This window comes from Gymnoscopelus braueri (assembly GCF_963280865.1).
Source record: "Gymnoscopelus braueri genome assembly, chromosome: 13".
In the NCBI taxonomy this organism is placed as follows: Eukaryota; Metazoa; Chordata; class Actinopteri; order Myctophiformes; family Myctophidae; genus Gymnoscopelus; species Gymnoscopelus braueri.
The window spans coordinates 11094582-11111270 of NC_137615.1; the positions used below are offsets into that span (position 1 = coordinate 11094582).

The 16689-nt window shown below is 40.3% G+C and overlaps 2 protein-coding genes across 2 annotated transcripts; both read left to right on the plus strand.

Annotated features, from left to right (window-relative positions):
• Positions 1-2846: 2846 nt before the first annotated feature.
• On the plus strand, positions 2847-7714 carry LOC308098143 (GTPase IMAP family member 8-like). The gene is made up of 6 exons (XM_080446385.1): positions 2847-3003; positions 4029-4751; positions 4917-5630; positions 5724-5845; positions 5942-6605; positions 7171-7714. The coding sequence occupies exons 1-6, from the start codon at positions 2973-2975 to the stop codon at positions 7434-7436; spliced, it is 2520 nt and encodes an 839-aa protein (XP_080302511.1). The 5' UTR covers positions 2847-2972; the 3' UTR covers positions 7437-7714.
• Positions 7715-10822: 3108 nt separating this feature from the next.
• Positions 10823-15822, plus strand: LOC308098141 (GTPase IMAP family member 8-like). The gene is made up of 6 exons (XM_080446382.1): positions 10823-10882; positions 11477-12196; positions 12379-13092; positions 13179-13300; positions 13421-14096; positions 15036-15822. Exons 1-6 carry the CDS (start codon positions 10852-10854, stop codon positions 15299-15301), a joined length of 2529 nt encoding a protein of 842 aa, XP_080302508.1. The 5' UTR covers positions 10823-10851; the 3' UTR covers positions 15302-15822.
• The last annotated feature ends 867 nt before the right edge of the window (positions 15823-16689 follow it).

Consider the following 16689-nt stretch of genomic DNA (forward strand, 5'->3'; position numbering starts at 1 on the left):
TGGCAACCTGCCAGATCAGGCTGAGGGTCTGATAGGCAAATCAGAGAATCAATTAAGCCGAGAGTCTGATCACTGATCGAGGTGGGGTAAGATGCCTAAAACATAGCCATAGCTCTGATCAACAGTCTGTGGCGGGTCTTGGAGGCATGTGGAGTGATCCTGTGCTTGCGAATCGCGCACGAGCTTTCGGAGCTTTTGTCAATTATATAGTAGTAAGATAAGATAAGATAGTGAGATAAGATAAGATAAGATAGTAGTAAGATAATAATAATAATAATAATACATTTTATTTGTAATGCACTTTATATTTGACACAAATTTCAAAGTGCTACATGGCATAAAAAGTCAAGAAAAAGGTAAAAATGATCAAATTCAAAGCAATACTAAGAGACCCCCCCTCCCCAGGACACAACTAATACAAAGTTTTAAGTTTAAAAACACACAAAGGCATCAATAACTCTTAAACCGTAGGTCAAACAATCAAAATCTCTGGATGCCTTGGATTATGATGCAACTCCAAATATAGGCCCTGGCCATTTGTGCCAGGCTAGATTTTCCCCATTTCACGTTTTCTTCCAAATACACTTTTTGCTAGTCCTCCTTTCAAATATTGTTGAAAAGTCACACAAATTGGTACATATTAGTATCTCTGGATCGGAGTCATGTGATGATGGTACACGTTCTTAATTAAAACTAATATTATTTGGTTTCGCTATTGTATTAATTATTATAGCAGCAGCAGCACACACGTTTTCAGTGCACAAACACGTTGATCAGTGTGCATGCATGTTAGTAAGCCAGCAATATGTTAGGGTCAGTGGTCTATTAAGGGCATTATATTTTTGCCACAGACATACAAAAGTGATCAATATTGTTTTTTTTTACCTACAAGCTCACAACACAATACATCATGACATGTTGAGAGATTGTAGATCTGGTATTTTCAAAACATTTCAGAAATGTTTCTAATTATTTATTTATTTACTTAAAGGGTTAGTTCAGATTTTTTTAGTATTTTCTGTAGGAAATACTTACCATTAATGTAGGGGTTGCAAAGGTATTAATTGATTGCCCGAGTCCCGTGGTCAGAGTTATGGTCCGGTTCTGATGAATATGAAGTAGTTCCGGTAGATTAGTAGATTTGGTGGGGGCCGCTCATTAAAAATGTATTAATTTAAAAAACTAGCGTCATTTGTATTGTTGACCTATTTCTACCATATAGTGCAGGTTTCGTTCAATTTCGACCCCTCTGTCACATGGTACTATTTTTTGTGTCATATATTTTGTGCGGGAGTAGGCTGCCGCGGCGTAGTGATTCTGGACACAAACATTGTACCGGAACTACTTCATATTCATCAGAACCGGACCATAACTCTGACCACGGGACTCGGGCAATCAATTAATACCTTTGCAACCACTACATTAATGGCAAGTATTTCCTACAGAAAATACTCAAAAAATCTGAACTAACCCTTTAACCTATAATGACATGCCCAAAATGGGGATGCCAGGGTTAAACTTAAAGAGGTTACCTATTCTGAAGAAAACCTTAAGACTGCCAGGAGGCTAAGACAGGTATTAAATGTGGTCTATTCCATATTTGGGATTTCAATAATTGGTTCTTATCAGTACAGTTAGTGCTTCCATCACACATTACATGAGCAAAGGGCCATTTGGGTGCGAGTCATATCATACTGTATGGTTATTATCGGAGGACAGTGTTACTTGAGGTCAGGTGCAGATCAAGTTCTACCAGTTCTTTCCATTACGGTGATATCTTGATGAGAAATCTTCTATCATAGTTGTGTCAACTGTGTCAACATAGTTGTGTCAACTGTGTCAACATAGTTGTGATGTAAGATAATGTGGTACAATGCAAAAAGAAAGGTCAGAGTCAAAACCATCATACTGTACGTACATGATGATCACAACTAAGTTCATGCAAGGGCTCCTAACTTTGATCAGAGGTGAGCAAACGTCTAAGAAGCTGGAGGTTTGATGGTGATTGTGGACCGCAGGCTGTGGATCAAGGGTTTCCACTGCTTATGATTGTGGAGTGTTATTATAGTTAAATATTGTTATTTTTGGACACTTTGAAACACTTTCTCTCAATGGTGAAAATCTTTTTCAACAAGCTTTACTTGTCCAGTTCTGCCCTCCTTTGCTTTTGTAGCAAATGGATCCTTCTGAACAGATCTATTTGAATCTAACAGATCTATTGAATCCATTGTCTTAAAACATAAAAGGTTTCTCCAACAAAGGATTAAACACACATTTTCAGGTTGCTATTAGCTATTATCAAACATTACTTCTAGTTGTCTTGTCCTCACCTGATGCAATCATGTACAGTACCTTGTACATACTGTACATACACACACATGCACGCGCATGCACGTGCACCCGTGTGCGCGAGCACACACACACACACACACACACACACACACACACACACACACACACACACACAGACACAGACACACACACACACACACACACACACACACACACACACACACACACACACACACACACACACACACACACACACACACACACACACACACATCCATGGAGTTGGTGCACTGGCAGCTTTTCTGATCAGAAACTTGATAGGCCTACATTGATTTATCTTGGTGCAGGCTTTTTGTTCCATTATGCTTATCTTGTGAACTTACCTGTGGGAAATTACCAGTTGTGAATTTCCCATGTTCACAATCTAAAGTCCACAGTACATTTCCTGTTCTTTATTGAGACGTGTACCCACCAGGACTACATTTTCATATGATCTACTGCACAATTACAATGTCTCAGTAAACAGATATTTCACCAACAGGTGACATAGAAGTAGCCTGGTAAACCCCCCTCCCTCCGGAAATCTCATTTGCAAAGTAGGCTGTGAAACAAAATGTGTGTCGCAAGCTTATTCCATTTGACAGAGTCAGGTTAACATAGAAGTGAGAGTGAGAGTAAAAATGGCTAGCACAGATTTTATCTCCAACTCTGGTAAGTTCTTCTTACAAATATGTTATTTGATTAATATGCTATACATATACACTGTACATTTTGTTAATTTAACTCATAGTGTGTACAAGATTCAAGACGTATAGCTTTACATCCTATACAAAAGAGTAAATTCTGTACTCTGTCAGAGATAAATTAACATTGAGGATTTGTAGTATAACATCTAGGAAGTTGGCAGTGCAGCAAGGTTAACTTTGTACAACACACTGTATTAACTGTTTTACTGTTTAACCACTTAAACCATCTATACTTGTTCAACTAATACCTAGTCTTTTTACTTGGTCCATTCTTTTCTCACTCTACACCAAATCTCTTCACAGAAAATAGTATATCGTCAAGTTAACAACTCTTGTGAACTTGTAGATCTGCTATATTAGGCGAATAATCCCCCCAGAATAGGGATGCTATAGAGTTCAAGTGGTTAAAGCCTGTCTAATAGCTTGAAGGTGTATCATTCTTATAATTGTATATATTTTGTCATCTGAAAGGCTCTTGAAATAGTACAGATAAATAATTCTAACCGTAAGTTTTGATGATTTTAAAAGCTACTGTATGTTACTTTTTTTATGAATACATTTTTATTTTGACCAATCTATATGATAAAGTATATAAAATATACTGTATCTATCACAACTGCTGTGGTTGTATTTAATGTAATCTTCCTGCTCTTCTATTGCGAAATGTAGATCCTGTAGTCTGGTAGGACCTCTACTGGTTGACATGTGGTACTGCCTGAAGGTCAAAACTCATAGCAAGCAGGCAGACTCTATTTGCTTAGTTGTCAAATCTTCAGAACTTGTGCAGGAGGCCTGGGTTCAAATCCGTGGTAGGGCATGAAAGTTACAGAGTGAAGCCTATATGAAAATATGATATGAAAAATGTAAAATTGAGTCTTCTAAGGTTAAATTATAAACTGTTCCTCGTGACAGTGACACTAGACTCCTCTTAAGAATAATGCAGAAAAAAATGCAGTGTGACTGTGAGTGTAAATTGTGTTTTTGTGACAGGGCAAAGTCACCAGTTGTCCGAGCTGAGGATTGTATTGATTGGTGGGAGAGAATTACTTGGCATGTCGTCAAGTAACAGGAGTGCAACTGGGAACACCATACTGGGTAAAGATGTGTTCGACACCAACAAAAGAACCACCCAGAGCGTGATGAGACAAGAGAAAGTGCATAACAGACTGCTCACTGTGGTCGATACTCCAGGCTGGTGGTGGCACTACCCAAGAGAAAATACTCCTGTGCTGGATCAGTTAGAAATCAAGCGCAGTGTATTTCTATGTCCACCAGCCCCTCATGCCTTTCTTCTGGTCATTCACATTGGAGCAACGTTTCTTAAAATCTTCCAAAAATCGTTGGAGGAACACCTACAACTTTTTCATGAAAGATTACTTGATCACACAATTGTACTGTTTAGTGCAAATTTCCCATGTAGTCCCCAAACACTGCAGGACTTTATCGAAATGTGGCCGGCAATGAAGTGGCTTCTCCAGCGGTGTGGAAATCGATCGCATGTTCTTGACATCAGCAACAGGCGGGATGGCACTCAAGTCCAAGTGCTGCTTGAGAAAATAGAGGCAATGGTTGCAGAGACTGCATGTTGTTATGATGTTGACCCAGCTGCTGGGGAAATTCTAGGAAAACAGATACAGGCAACGGCTGAGAGAGCTACAAGGAGGCTTTCTGAAGTCACAAGTGAAAGAACAAGACTCAGAGCACTGATAGAAGGTGAGTCGTGACATTTTCCTATAAGAAATTTTGGGGTGGTTTCATTCCATCTCTTTTGAGTATTGTAACTCCTTTGGGGATTGACACAACTATCCCCTAAAAAAGCAATGACAACAGACAATTACATAGATCCTAGATTTTTTTTTTTTTTGTCATCCCTAATAGGTGGTAAGAAAACCCCAGCACATTTAAACCTGGTGATGGTTGGCTCACAGTGGTCTGGCAAGAGCTCAGCAGGAAACACGATTTTGGGGAAAGATGTGTTTCGCGTTGCTCATGGTAGGACAACAGTGCACTGTGAGGCCAAACATGGCACAAAAGGGGGGAGGCACCTCACAGTGGTGGACTCACCTGGTTGGTTCTACAATAACAGCCTAGAAGACACCTGTGCATTGGATAAACAGGAGATTGAGTACAGCATGTACCTGTGTCCACCTGGAGCCCATGCAGTGCTCTTAGTGGTTGGCCTTGCATCTGCTTTTAACGCACCCTACCAAAGAGCGGTCGAGGAGCACATGGGTTTGTTCAGGGAGGAAGTCTGGGATCACACCGTTGTACTGTTCACTCGAGGTGACATGTTGGGAGTGAAAACCGTGGAAGAGCGCATAGAAAGTGAGGAGGGCCTCCGGTGGCTTGTCGAGAAGTGTGGGAACAGATATCACGTTCTAGACAACACAAAACGTGCTGATGAAAAGCAGGTGGTAGAACTACTCGAGAAGGTAGAAGATATGTGGATAGGAAATGGCGGTTCTCAGTATGCGATTGACCTTGGCCATGCTGCTCTGATAGAAGCCAAGAAGCATGTTCAAGAAAGAGGGGCAAGAAAGAATAGGCTGAAAATCCACAGACAAAAAAGAGTTCTAAGGGAGTTGTTCAGAGGTGAGCAAATCATTTATCTAAATTACTGATCATCCTCACATCAAAGCCATAATCATTTTCAAATCATCATTTGTATCTAATTTTCTTCTGCAGGGGAGGAGCATTCACTCACTAGCTTGAGAGTTGTTCTTGTTGGGAGAGGAGACTCTGGGAAAAGCATAGCAGGAAACAAAATGCTACTTGGAGAGTACTTTCAGACAAGCTTAATGAAAAAGGTAACTGATTGAATGTATAGATCTCATACCACAGTTGCAGATTTTCTCAAATTTGGCATAATTGTTTTCATGATGATTCTGATATTTCTATTTTAGGAATTCAAGCACCAGAGAAGAACCATGCTGCCTGAAAAACATCAAAAAAATGTTGCAGGGTTAGATCTCACAATTGTTGAATGTCCAGGGTGGTCAACAAACACAACGATGGATGAAATAGCACTTGTGCGCAGTGTCTCCATGTGTGTGCCAGGTCCTCATGTTTTCGTCCTGGTTGTTCCCATTTCCAAACCTTTTACAAAGAAAGACAGGGAAGCTTTGGTGCAGCACTTGATGCCATTGAAGGAGAGAGTATGGAAACACTCTATGGTGCTGTTTACCTGGGGGGACTGGCTCGGGGACAGATCCATTGAAGAGCATATCGAGAGTGAAGGTGAGGCTCTCAGGTGGCTTGTAGAAAAGTGTGGGAACAGATATCAAGTTCTTAACTACCATAGTAAACTACCACAGGAAATAAAGGATTTAATGACACGGAACAAGGGTCACCACTTTAAGGAGGAGAAACAGAGACAGTATCAGAGGCCAGTGCTCTCTTGGTTAGCACGAAAGTCTACTTCAACGGTGACAGAGGAAGAGGAGTGGACCAACAGGGAAGAGCAGCTCATAGGCCGGATGCTGAAAGCTTTGGCAGCAGAGGCAGAAGAACCACCACAGCCACCTGTGAGGAAGATTGCCAGCTTAGATGGTGCCTTCATCCCAAGCAGTGAGAGCCATGTTATTCCATCAGTCATTATGAAGCAACCCCGCTTTGTTTGTTTTTGTTGTGTCAAATCTGTGTTAAGCCTATACTGCAGCACCAAAAGCTTGAAAATCGGTTATTGAGGGCGAGCGACACTGTTGTGTGACAAAGTATCATTTAGCCTTCAGTATAGGGTACATTATTTTTTCTTTTGTTGAAATAAGTATTAAATAGCTCTATATTCTGATAATCCTACTCCTCATTGATATAGTGTTTGTTCAGTAACAGGAGTCTCCCTGTCCCTCCAGCTCTTTAGTAAACAGAAATTGCATTGGGTCAAAATACCAATTTTATCCAATCAGGAGAGAGAACACAGGATACAGATTAAACAAGTGAAATTGGAAGTGATGACACAAAGCAGACGAAATCTAAACTGAAACAGTATAACATTTAGCTGATAAATGGGTACCCTCTCCTGATTGGCTGAAAAATTGCAAGCCCCCCCTGAAAATGTATTTTCTGTTTATAAAAGAGGTTTTTTTTTTTACATGGTCTCATTCCTTTGTTTAACGTGTTTTTCTGTTTCCAGTGAGTGGAGGTGCTCCTTCTGAAGCTGAGAGCTTTTCTGGGATTGACGGAGCTGCTTGTGACAAGGTGAAAGAATGGTTGACTCAGTGGACCGGAGGGAGCTCTGCCATGACCTCTGGCATCGGCAGCATCAGTGCTTCTGCCAGTTATGCAGAGAAATTTGAACGAATATCTCTGGTGGATGAGGAAGTGCCAGAAACAAGTAAAAAGATAGCAGCCAGAGTTTCCATAAGCAGAGTAGAACGTGAACGCAGAAATTCCTGTTGAGTGCACTAAAGTGGGAATGAAATGGAGACTGTGCAGTGCAGTGCGCATTTTCAACATTTCACTATGTCTGTCATAAATCTTGAAGAGAGAAGTATAAATTAAGGCTGGTATGATTATGCCAAAAACAACATCACTGAATATTATCACAATTATTAATCACACTTATTAGGTTTGTAGTACACTTTATCACTTACTGTATTACTTAGGCCTACTAGTAGTAGTCCTTTAGACCTTATATTTTGCAGTATATATGTTGGACATTGTCTGGCAGAGTTTCAATGTGCATACATGTACAGTATGTGACAAATAAAGTATTTGAATCTTTTAAACGTTCAGCCTATGTAATGGCTTCTGTTGTTTTATTGTGTCTCTGTGAGCCCGATGGATGGAGAGATGACTTCATTGGCTTGCACAATGTTCTGGTTATTAATCCTTGTGTACTGGTGAGGAGATCAGTGGAAGGTGCAACAGCTGACCCATTAAGATGTTTGATTTTTTTGCCACGAATATTGCATAATTGTGAAACTTGAAATCACGATTTTCAAACCGTTTTGATTAATTCTGCAGGCCTAATGTAAGCATTGTTTATAATAAAGTGCTGCCAATCCTGCCCAAACATCGCCAGGTCAGACGACAGAGACAAATAAAACAGAAATACTGTATATATTTACTGAACTCACTGTGGTCTATTAGTTATGGATATGTTAGGCTCAAGTAACACATATAATTGTGGAATTGTGGAAAAACAAGTTTGTAGCTTGCTTTTCAAGATGACACAAAGGTATATTATCCAAATGTTTTGGGTAGTCAAACATTTTTAGTTTTTCTTTTGTTATTTTTTTTCCATAAACTGCAGGGGGTTGAGGAGATGGTCTTAAAGTGGGACAGCACATTCTGCTCAAAGGTCTTCACAGAGGTTAGGGCATCTGTAGCCACTGAGGGCTGACCCTCATTATAAATCATCATCAATATTTTACCGATGCATACACAAATATTTCTCCTTTTAAGTGCTTAGGTTTAAGGTGATCTTTATTGTTACGCCTACATAAGTATAACATATATTTGTTTGCCTCCTCTACATTATAATGTAACTACATTATTTTGACAATGGTTGTTACATTTATTAATAGATTGTTGAATGTGCATTTACAATATACCTGACACTGGTGTTTCTTTTCTGGGCATTTCATGTCAAGGGCATGTAGGCGAACATTCAGCAAAAATAGCAGATCTATAAGCTCACAACGTTACATGTTGTGAGCTTGTAGATAGGCTATTTTCTTTTTTTTAATATTTGTTTTTATCCCACGATTTTGTAACCCCATTTTTTACACCCAGTGCCAATTGTCTATATGTAATCCTGAGCACTACCTTCCCTCTGCCAACCTAGGGAGGCCAGGGCCGAGCTCATGCCTCCTTCAATGCATGAGAGCCAACTGACCTTCTTATCACCTGACAGGAGAGAGTTTCCCTGGTTGGACGTAGCGCATAACACGTTATTCCAACCAGTTCCCTTCCCCTCCATCAGGCGCCCCGGCTGGCCAGGGGGAGGCAGTATAGTGACCAGGATTACTGCATGTTTTTGTGAGGGTACCTACCCTAGGGAACACGGGGAGAACATGCAAACTCCACACAGAAAGGCCCTTTCGCCAACCCCGCCTAGGGTATGGGCACTGATGACGCGGAGGAGAGAACACATCCGCAGCGCCCACAGCGTCCCCTGCGGGAATCGAACCCAGGACCTTCTAGCAGTGAGGCGACAGCGCCACCGACTGCGGCGCCACCGAGATAGATAGGCTATTTTCGATGAAGTGATTTGGTATAGAGGGGGGGAAAGGAGGGGACCAAGTACAGACCCCTGGGGGACCTTGGTCAACAAAGTGTAGGGTTTAAGTGGTTAAGTATATTCTCTTCAGCTATGTCTCTCACACTCAGATATGTGTATTTTTCACTTCAGCCAAATACTTCTACATTCAAGCATTTAAGACCAAGACCTAAGTCTGTTTGGGGGGGGGGGGGTTACAGTATATTTACAGTATATTACTACAGTATATTTGTCTGACTCATAATTTCAGAATGCAAGTGGGACAAAGGTGTTGCTTTCACTACGTGATGCATCTTGTTGATCAGTTCTTTATTGCGAGTGACCATCATGCTAAGTAGTATTAAAGAGGCTTTAGTTCCTTGTTTCCTACAACCGTCCTACCCGAAAGCACCTCCACCTTCTTTTATGTTACCATTCAAGGTAAGTAAATTAGCTAAGTAAATTACATCACTGTAGAATTTCTGTGAACTGTTTGTAGTGGATTTAGTGACCTTCCCAGTTATTTGAATGAATGAATGAATTTATTAGGTGATAAAAGGAAAAGAACATCAGCCCTTCCATGACAATAACAACACACAATATCACGGAGCATAAAAACAAAATAATACCCTTATTTCCATTGTGGTCCTCTAAAAAACAGATAAAACATAAAATACAACCACATAAAAAACTATGACACCTATACAAAACAGAAGTAGCAGCACCAAGCAATAGCAGCAGCATTACAGATTTCTGTCAAACAGTCTAAGTACCTTTATATATTTTAAATTAAATTAAGAATTGAATTAAAAAAGGTTAACATATTTTTAATTAAATTAAGAATGTAATAAAACCAGAAGTGAAAGGAGGGCATTGCAAACTACAAAAAGGCTACAAATATAGGTTCGGGCCATTCACATCTAGTGTTCGGTCCTCCATTAAGCCAATTTTAATATAGAATGTACACACACATGCACACGCAGGCACGCGCGCGCACACGTGTGCACACACACACACACACACACACACACACACACACACACACACACACACACACACACACACACACACACACACACACACACACGTACATGTACTGTACTGTACTGTACTGTACTGTATATAAATGTACAGTATATGCACATACACAACTACAAATCTCCAGCTTTGGGGGGGGTGGGAGGGGTACTGTTTTTGTATGCCTTTTGTTATTGACCTGTATGTGAAAATATAAAATAAAGAAACCTTGAACCAAAAAAAAGAAACTTGATATGCCTACATTGTTTTATCTTGTTGCAGGCTTTTTGTTCCATTATGCTTATCTTGTGATTGCTGTTTTGATTGTTCAAGCACTTTGTAACTTTGTTTAAATAAGTGCTATACAAATAAAGTTTTATTATATTATTATGATTAACTTCCCTGTGGGAAATTACCAGTTGTGAACTTCCCATGTTCACAATCTAAAGTCCATAGTACATTTCCTGTTCTTTATTGGAGGTGTGTCCCCGCCAGGACTACATTTTCATATGATCTACTGCACAATTTATGTCTCAGTAAACAGACTGCCAATAGTTCACAACAGGTGACATAGAAGTGAGAGTGAGAGTAAAAATGGCTAGCACAGATTTTATCTCCAACACCGGTAAGTTACTTGTAATTACAATATTTGATCCATGTGCTATGTAGGCCTACTGTAAATTGTGTTCATTTAACTCAGAGAGTGTACAAGATTAAAGCCTTGTATAACATCTTATATAGGAGTAGTAGCCTACACAAGAGTGCATTCTACTCTGTCAGAGATAAATGAACACTGGATTTGTATAACATTTTGGCAGTGCAGCAAGGTTACTTTGTACAACAAAAGGCATTAACTGTTTTACTGAGTTTAACCACTTAAACCATCATGGTAAAGCAATACTTAGTTGGCTGGGGCCAGCACTGTACTTGGTCTTTTCTTCTTTCCCTCTACGCCAAATCTCTTCACCAAAATAGTTGGAATCTAGATTTAAATCTAGATATAAATGCCAGAACAGGAGACCTAGGTTGAAATACTAGGGCATGAAAGTTACAGAGTGCAGCCTAAGTCATAAGAAAAATAAAAAAGTGAGCTGTCTGATGTTAGATCGTAAAATGTTCCTCATGACACTAAAAGACTCTTTTAAGCTGATAAGTGAAGCTAATAAAATGCTTCAAGTAGACAGTGTGACTGTGACTGTGAATTGTGTTTTTGTGACAGGGCAAAGTCACCAATTGTCCGAGCTGAGGATGGTGATGATTGGTGGGAGAGAATTGACTGGTACGTCAAGTAACAGGAGTGCAACTGGGAACACCATACTGGGTAAAGATGTGTTCGACACCAACAAAAGAACCACCCAGAGTGTGATGAGACAAGAGGAAGTGCATAACAGACTGCTCACTGTGGTCGATACTCCAGGCTGGTGGTGGCACTACCCAAGAGAAAATACTCCAATGCTGGATCAGTTAGAAATCAAGCGCAGTGTATTTCTGTGTCCACCAGCCCCTCATGTCTTTCTACTGGTCATTCACATTGGAGCAACGTTTCTTAACATCTTCCAGAAATCTTTGGAGGAACACTTACAACTTTTTCATGAGAAATTCTTCGATCACACAATTGTGCTGTTTAGTGCAAATTTCCCATATAGACCCCAAACACTGCAGGACGTTATCGAAAAGTGGCCGGCAATGAAGTGGCTTCTCCAGCGGTGTGGAAATCGCTCGCATGTTCTTGACATCAGCAACAGGCGGGATGGCACTCAAGTCCAAGTGCTGCTTGAGAAAATAGAGGCAATGGTTGCAGAGACTGGATGTTGTTATGATGTTGACCCAGCTGCTGGGGAAATTCTAGGAAAGCAGATACAGGCAACGGCTGAGAGAGCTACAAGGAGGCTTTCTGAAGTCGCAAGTGAAAGAATAAGACTCAGAGCACTGATTGAAGGTGAGTCATGACTTTTTCATATAAAAAATGTGTGGTGGTTTCAATACCATCTCTTTTCAGTATTGTAACTCCTTTTGGGATTGACACAGCTATCCCCTAAAAAAGCAATGACAACAGACTTAATTTAAAAATGCAATTACATAGATCCTAATTTGTTTTGTTTTTTTTGTCATCCCTAATAGGTGGTAAGAAAACCCCAGCACATTTAAAGCTGGTGATGATTGGCTCACAGTGGTCTGGCAAGAGCTCAGCAGGAAACACGATTTTGGGGAAAGATGTGTTTCGCGTTGCTCATGGTAGGACAACAGTGCATTGTGAGGCCAAACATGGCACAAAAGGGGGGAGGCACCTCACAGTGGTGGACTCACCTGGTTGGTTCTACAATAACAGCCTAGAAGACACCTGTGCATTGGATAAACAGGAGATTGAGTACAGCATGTATCTATGTCCACCTGGACCCCATGCAGTGCTCTTAGTGGTTGGCCTTGCATCTGCTTTTAACGCACCCTACCAAAGAGCGGTCGAGGAGCACATGGGTTTGTTCAGGGACGAAGTCTGGGATCACACCGTTGTACTGTTCACTCGAGGTGACATGTTGGGAATGAAAACCGTGGAGGAGCGCATAGAAAGTGAAGAGGGCCTCCGGTGGCTTGTCGAGAAGTGCGGGAACAGATATCACGTTCTAGACAACACAAAACGTGCTGATGAAAAGCAGGTGGTAGAACTACTGGAGAAGGTAGAAGAGATGTGGGTAGGAAATGGCGGTTCCCAGTATGCGATTGACCTTGGCCGTGCTGCTCTGATAGAAGCCAAGAAGCATGTTCAAGAAAGAAGAGCAAAAGATAATAGGCTGAAGGTCCACAGACAAAAAAGAGTTCTGAGGGAGTTGTTCAGAGGTGAGCAAATCAATTATCTAAATTACTGATTATCCTCACATCAAAGCCATAATCAACATTTTAAGTTGTACCCCTTTTTTCTGCAGGGGAGGAGCATTCACTCACTAGCTTGAGAGTTGTTCTTGTTGGGAGAGGAGACTCTGGGAAAAGCATAGCAGGAAACGAAATGCTTCTTGGAGAGTACTTTCAGACGAGGTTAATGAAGAAGGTGACTGACTCGATATACTCAAGATCATCTCAATGAGTTCTCATACCACAGAATTTAGTTGCAGATTTTCTCAAATTTGGCATGATTGTTTTAATGATGATTCTGATATTTCTATTTTAGGAATTCAAGCACCAGAGAAGAACCATGCTGCCTGAAAAATATCAAAAAAATGTTGCAGGGTTAGAGCTCACAATTGTTGAATGTCCAGGCTGGTCAACAAACACGACGATGGATGAAATAGCACTTGTGCGCAGTGTCTCCATGTGTGTGCCAGGGCCTCATGTTTTCTTCCTGGTTGTTCCCATTTCCAAACCTTTTACAAAGAAGGACAGGGAAGCTATGGTGCAGCACTTGATGCCATTGAAGGAGAGAGTATGGAGACACTCTATGGTGCTGTTTACCTGGGGGGACTGGCTCGGGGACAGATCCATTGAAGAGCATATCGAGAGTGAAGGTGAGGCTCTCCAGTGGCTTGTAGAAAAGTGTGGGAACAGATATCAAGTTCTTAATAACTACAATGGTTGGAACATAGTGCTGTTTCAGGAAATAAATGATTTAATGACACGGAACAAGGGTCACCACTTTTTGGAGGAGGAACAGAGACAGTATCAGAAGCCAGTGCTCTCTTGGTTAGCACGAAAGTCTACTTTGACAGTGACAGAGGAGGAGGAGTGGACCGAAAGGGAAGAGCAGCTCATAGGCCGGATGCTGAAGGCTTTGGCAGCAGAGGCAGAAGAACCACCACAACCAGCTGTGCGGAAGATTGCCAGCTTAGATGGTGCCTTCATCCCAAGCAGTGAGACCCATGTTATTCCATCAGTCATGATGATGCAACCCCAGTTTGTTTTTGTTGTGTCAAATCTGTGTGTTAAGCCTATACTGCACCAAAAGCTTAAAAATCATTTATCGAGCGACACTGTTGTGTGACGAAGTATCATTTAGTCTTCAGTATAGGGTACATTTATTTTGTTAAAATAAGTATTAAATAGCTCTATATTCTGATAGTCCTCATTGAAATAGTGTTTGTTCAGTAACAGGAGTCTCCCTGTCTCTCCAGCTCTTTAGTGAACAGAAATTGCATTGGGTCAAGATACCAATTTTATCCAATCAGGAGAGAGAACACACACAGGATACAGATTAAACAAGTGAAATTGGAAGTGATGACACAAAGAAATGAGCAGACATCGAAACTGAAACAGTATAACATTTAAAGGAGAAGTTCACCCAAAAAAAATCTTATTTTCTATCAATTACACACCCCATGAAGCCTTGATTTCATGGATTTATTTTTGTTTTTGTGGCATTCGTAAGACAATAATTTGATGACCGTGTGTATTTCCGGTAGGAGACACAAATAATCTACTTTGTGTCTCCTACCGGATACATTAGCTGGTAGGAGACGGGAATCAAATTATTAGCTTAGGAATGCGACAAAAACAAAAAAGAATCCATGGATTCAAGGCTTCATAGGGTGTGCAATTGATAGAAAATAAGTAATTTTTTGTGTGAACTCCTCCTTTAAGCTGATGAATGGGTACCCTCTCCTGATTGGCTGAGAAATTGCAACCCCCCTGAAAATGTTTTTTCTGTTTATAAAGAGGTGTAAAATCAGAATATAGTGCTTCAAACTTTTAACATTTTTCTTTTGTTTTATCCAAAAAATATCACTTAGCCTACATTTAAAGCCTTTTTACAGTGTCTCATCCATCTTTTTAATGTGTTTTTCTGTTTCCAGTGAGTGGAGGTGCTCCTTCTGAAGCTGAGAGCTTTTCTGGGATCGACGGAGCTGCTTGTGACAAGGTGAAAGAATGGTTGACTCAGAGGACTGGAGGCAGCTCTGACATGACCTCTGGCATCGGCAGCATCAGTGCTTCTGCCAGTTATGTAGAGAGATTTGAACGGATGTCTCTGGTGGATGAGGAAGTGCCAGGAAAAAGTAAAAAGATGGCAGCCAGAGTTTCCATAAGAAGAGTAGAATGTGAACGCAGGAATTCATGTTGAGCACACTAAAGTGGGAATGAAATGGAGACTCTAAAAATACATCACTGTACAAAGTGCACGCTGATGAAGGCCTGAGTAGCCGAAACATGTCCATTTGTCAGAGACTGCTGTTGCGTTAAATAAAAAGATTCAAATAATCCACCTTGTGAGTGTGGACTGTTTCTATAGACAAAGTGCATTTTCAACATTTCACTATGTCATAAATGATGAGGGGAGAAGCGTAAATCAGGGCTGTATGAACATGCCAAAAACAATCACTGAATATTATCACAGTTATTGATGATAATGATTTTTGGTGAGAAAAATATGTTTTTATAATATTTTTAATGCCTTTGTTGCTCATAGACATATTCTTTATATCCTCTGTCCCAGGGAAGGTGAAATTCTAAATTCGGTCTATGGTACCTCACCACAATTATTCGTTGTTGTTGTTTTAACGGTATTACTTTACACTACTTAACACTGGATTCCTGTATTACTTAGGCTTACTACAGGGGTTGACACTAAGGTCTCAGAGGCACTTTCCCAAAAAATAAATCAAATTAATGTTAAATCCAATCGATAACAGCTGAGTGGCGACTTTGAAAGTCTGAATGAGCGCAACTGCTACTTTTAAAACTGTAGCATTATTTGTTCTTTCATGAATAACCAATAATATTTAATGAAGACGGTTGCTTTCCCATGCAAACTCCACTTGCCCGAACGTTTTATTTACTTGCCACGGTCAGTCGTGCAGCCGTTAGTGTCAACCCCTGTACTAGAAGTAGTACATTATGATACCTTTGTATATATTATTACCTATTATATTTTGTAGTATATGTTGGACATTGTTAGCACAATCTGGCGGAGTCTGGCACACCAACATTTCAATGTTCATACTCTTAGGTAAACTTTGAGCCTATGTAATGACTTTTGTTGTTTTATGGTGTCTCTGTGATGTGATGGATGGATGGGGAAAATGGGTCTTCTGGTTATTATCCCTAACTGGTCACACAGAGCTGACTGAGCCATTAAGATATTTGAATTAATTGATTGTTGCCACAATTACATAATTGTGAAACTTAAAATCTTGATCTTTGCCTAGTTTTGAATAACTGTACATTCCTATGTAAATATTGATTATAATGAAGTGCTGCCAATCCCACCAAATGTCTCATTACTAATGGGCCAGGTCAGATGACTGAGACAAATACAACAGAAATACAATATTTACTGAACTCACTGTGTTCTAATAGTTATGGATATTTTAGGCTCAAGTAACACATAAAATTGTGCAGCATGGACAAATTCACAAAACAAATTTAAGTATTCCTACATTTAATGGTAGGCTATGCATGCTATAGTGTCTGAGTGAGCAATCACATCTTTGCATTGAGTACAGTAGTAGT

Coding starts and splice junctions, on each gene's coding strand:
- LOC308098143 (XM_080446385.1), top strand. CDS start 2,973: ATGGCTAGCACAGATTTTATCTCCAACTCTG. Junction 3,004..4,028: donor AGATTTTATCTCCAACTCTG/GTAAGTTCTTCT, acceptor TTTTTGTGACAG/GGCAAAGTCACCAGTTGTCC. Junction 5,846..5,941: donor AGACAAGCTTAATGAAAAAG/GTAACTGATTGA, acceptor TTTCTATTTTAG/GAATTCAAGCACCAGAGAAG.
- LOC308098141 (XM_080446382.1), top strand. CDS start 10,852: ATGGCTAGCACAGATTTTATCTCCAACACCG. Junction 12,197..12,378: donor ACTCAGAGCACTGATTGAAG/GTGAGTCATGAC, acceptor CATCCCTAATAG/GTGGTAAGAAAACCCCAGCA. Junction 14,097..15,035: donor TGGTGCCTTCATCCCAAGCA/GTGAGACCCATG, acceptor TTCTGTTTCCAG/TGAGTGGAGGTGCTCCTTCT.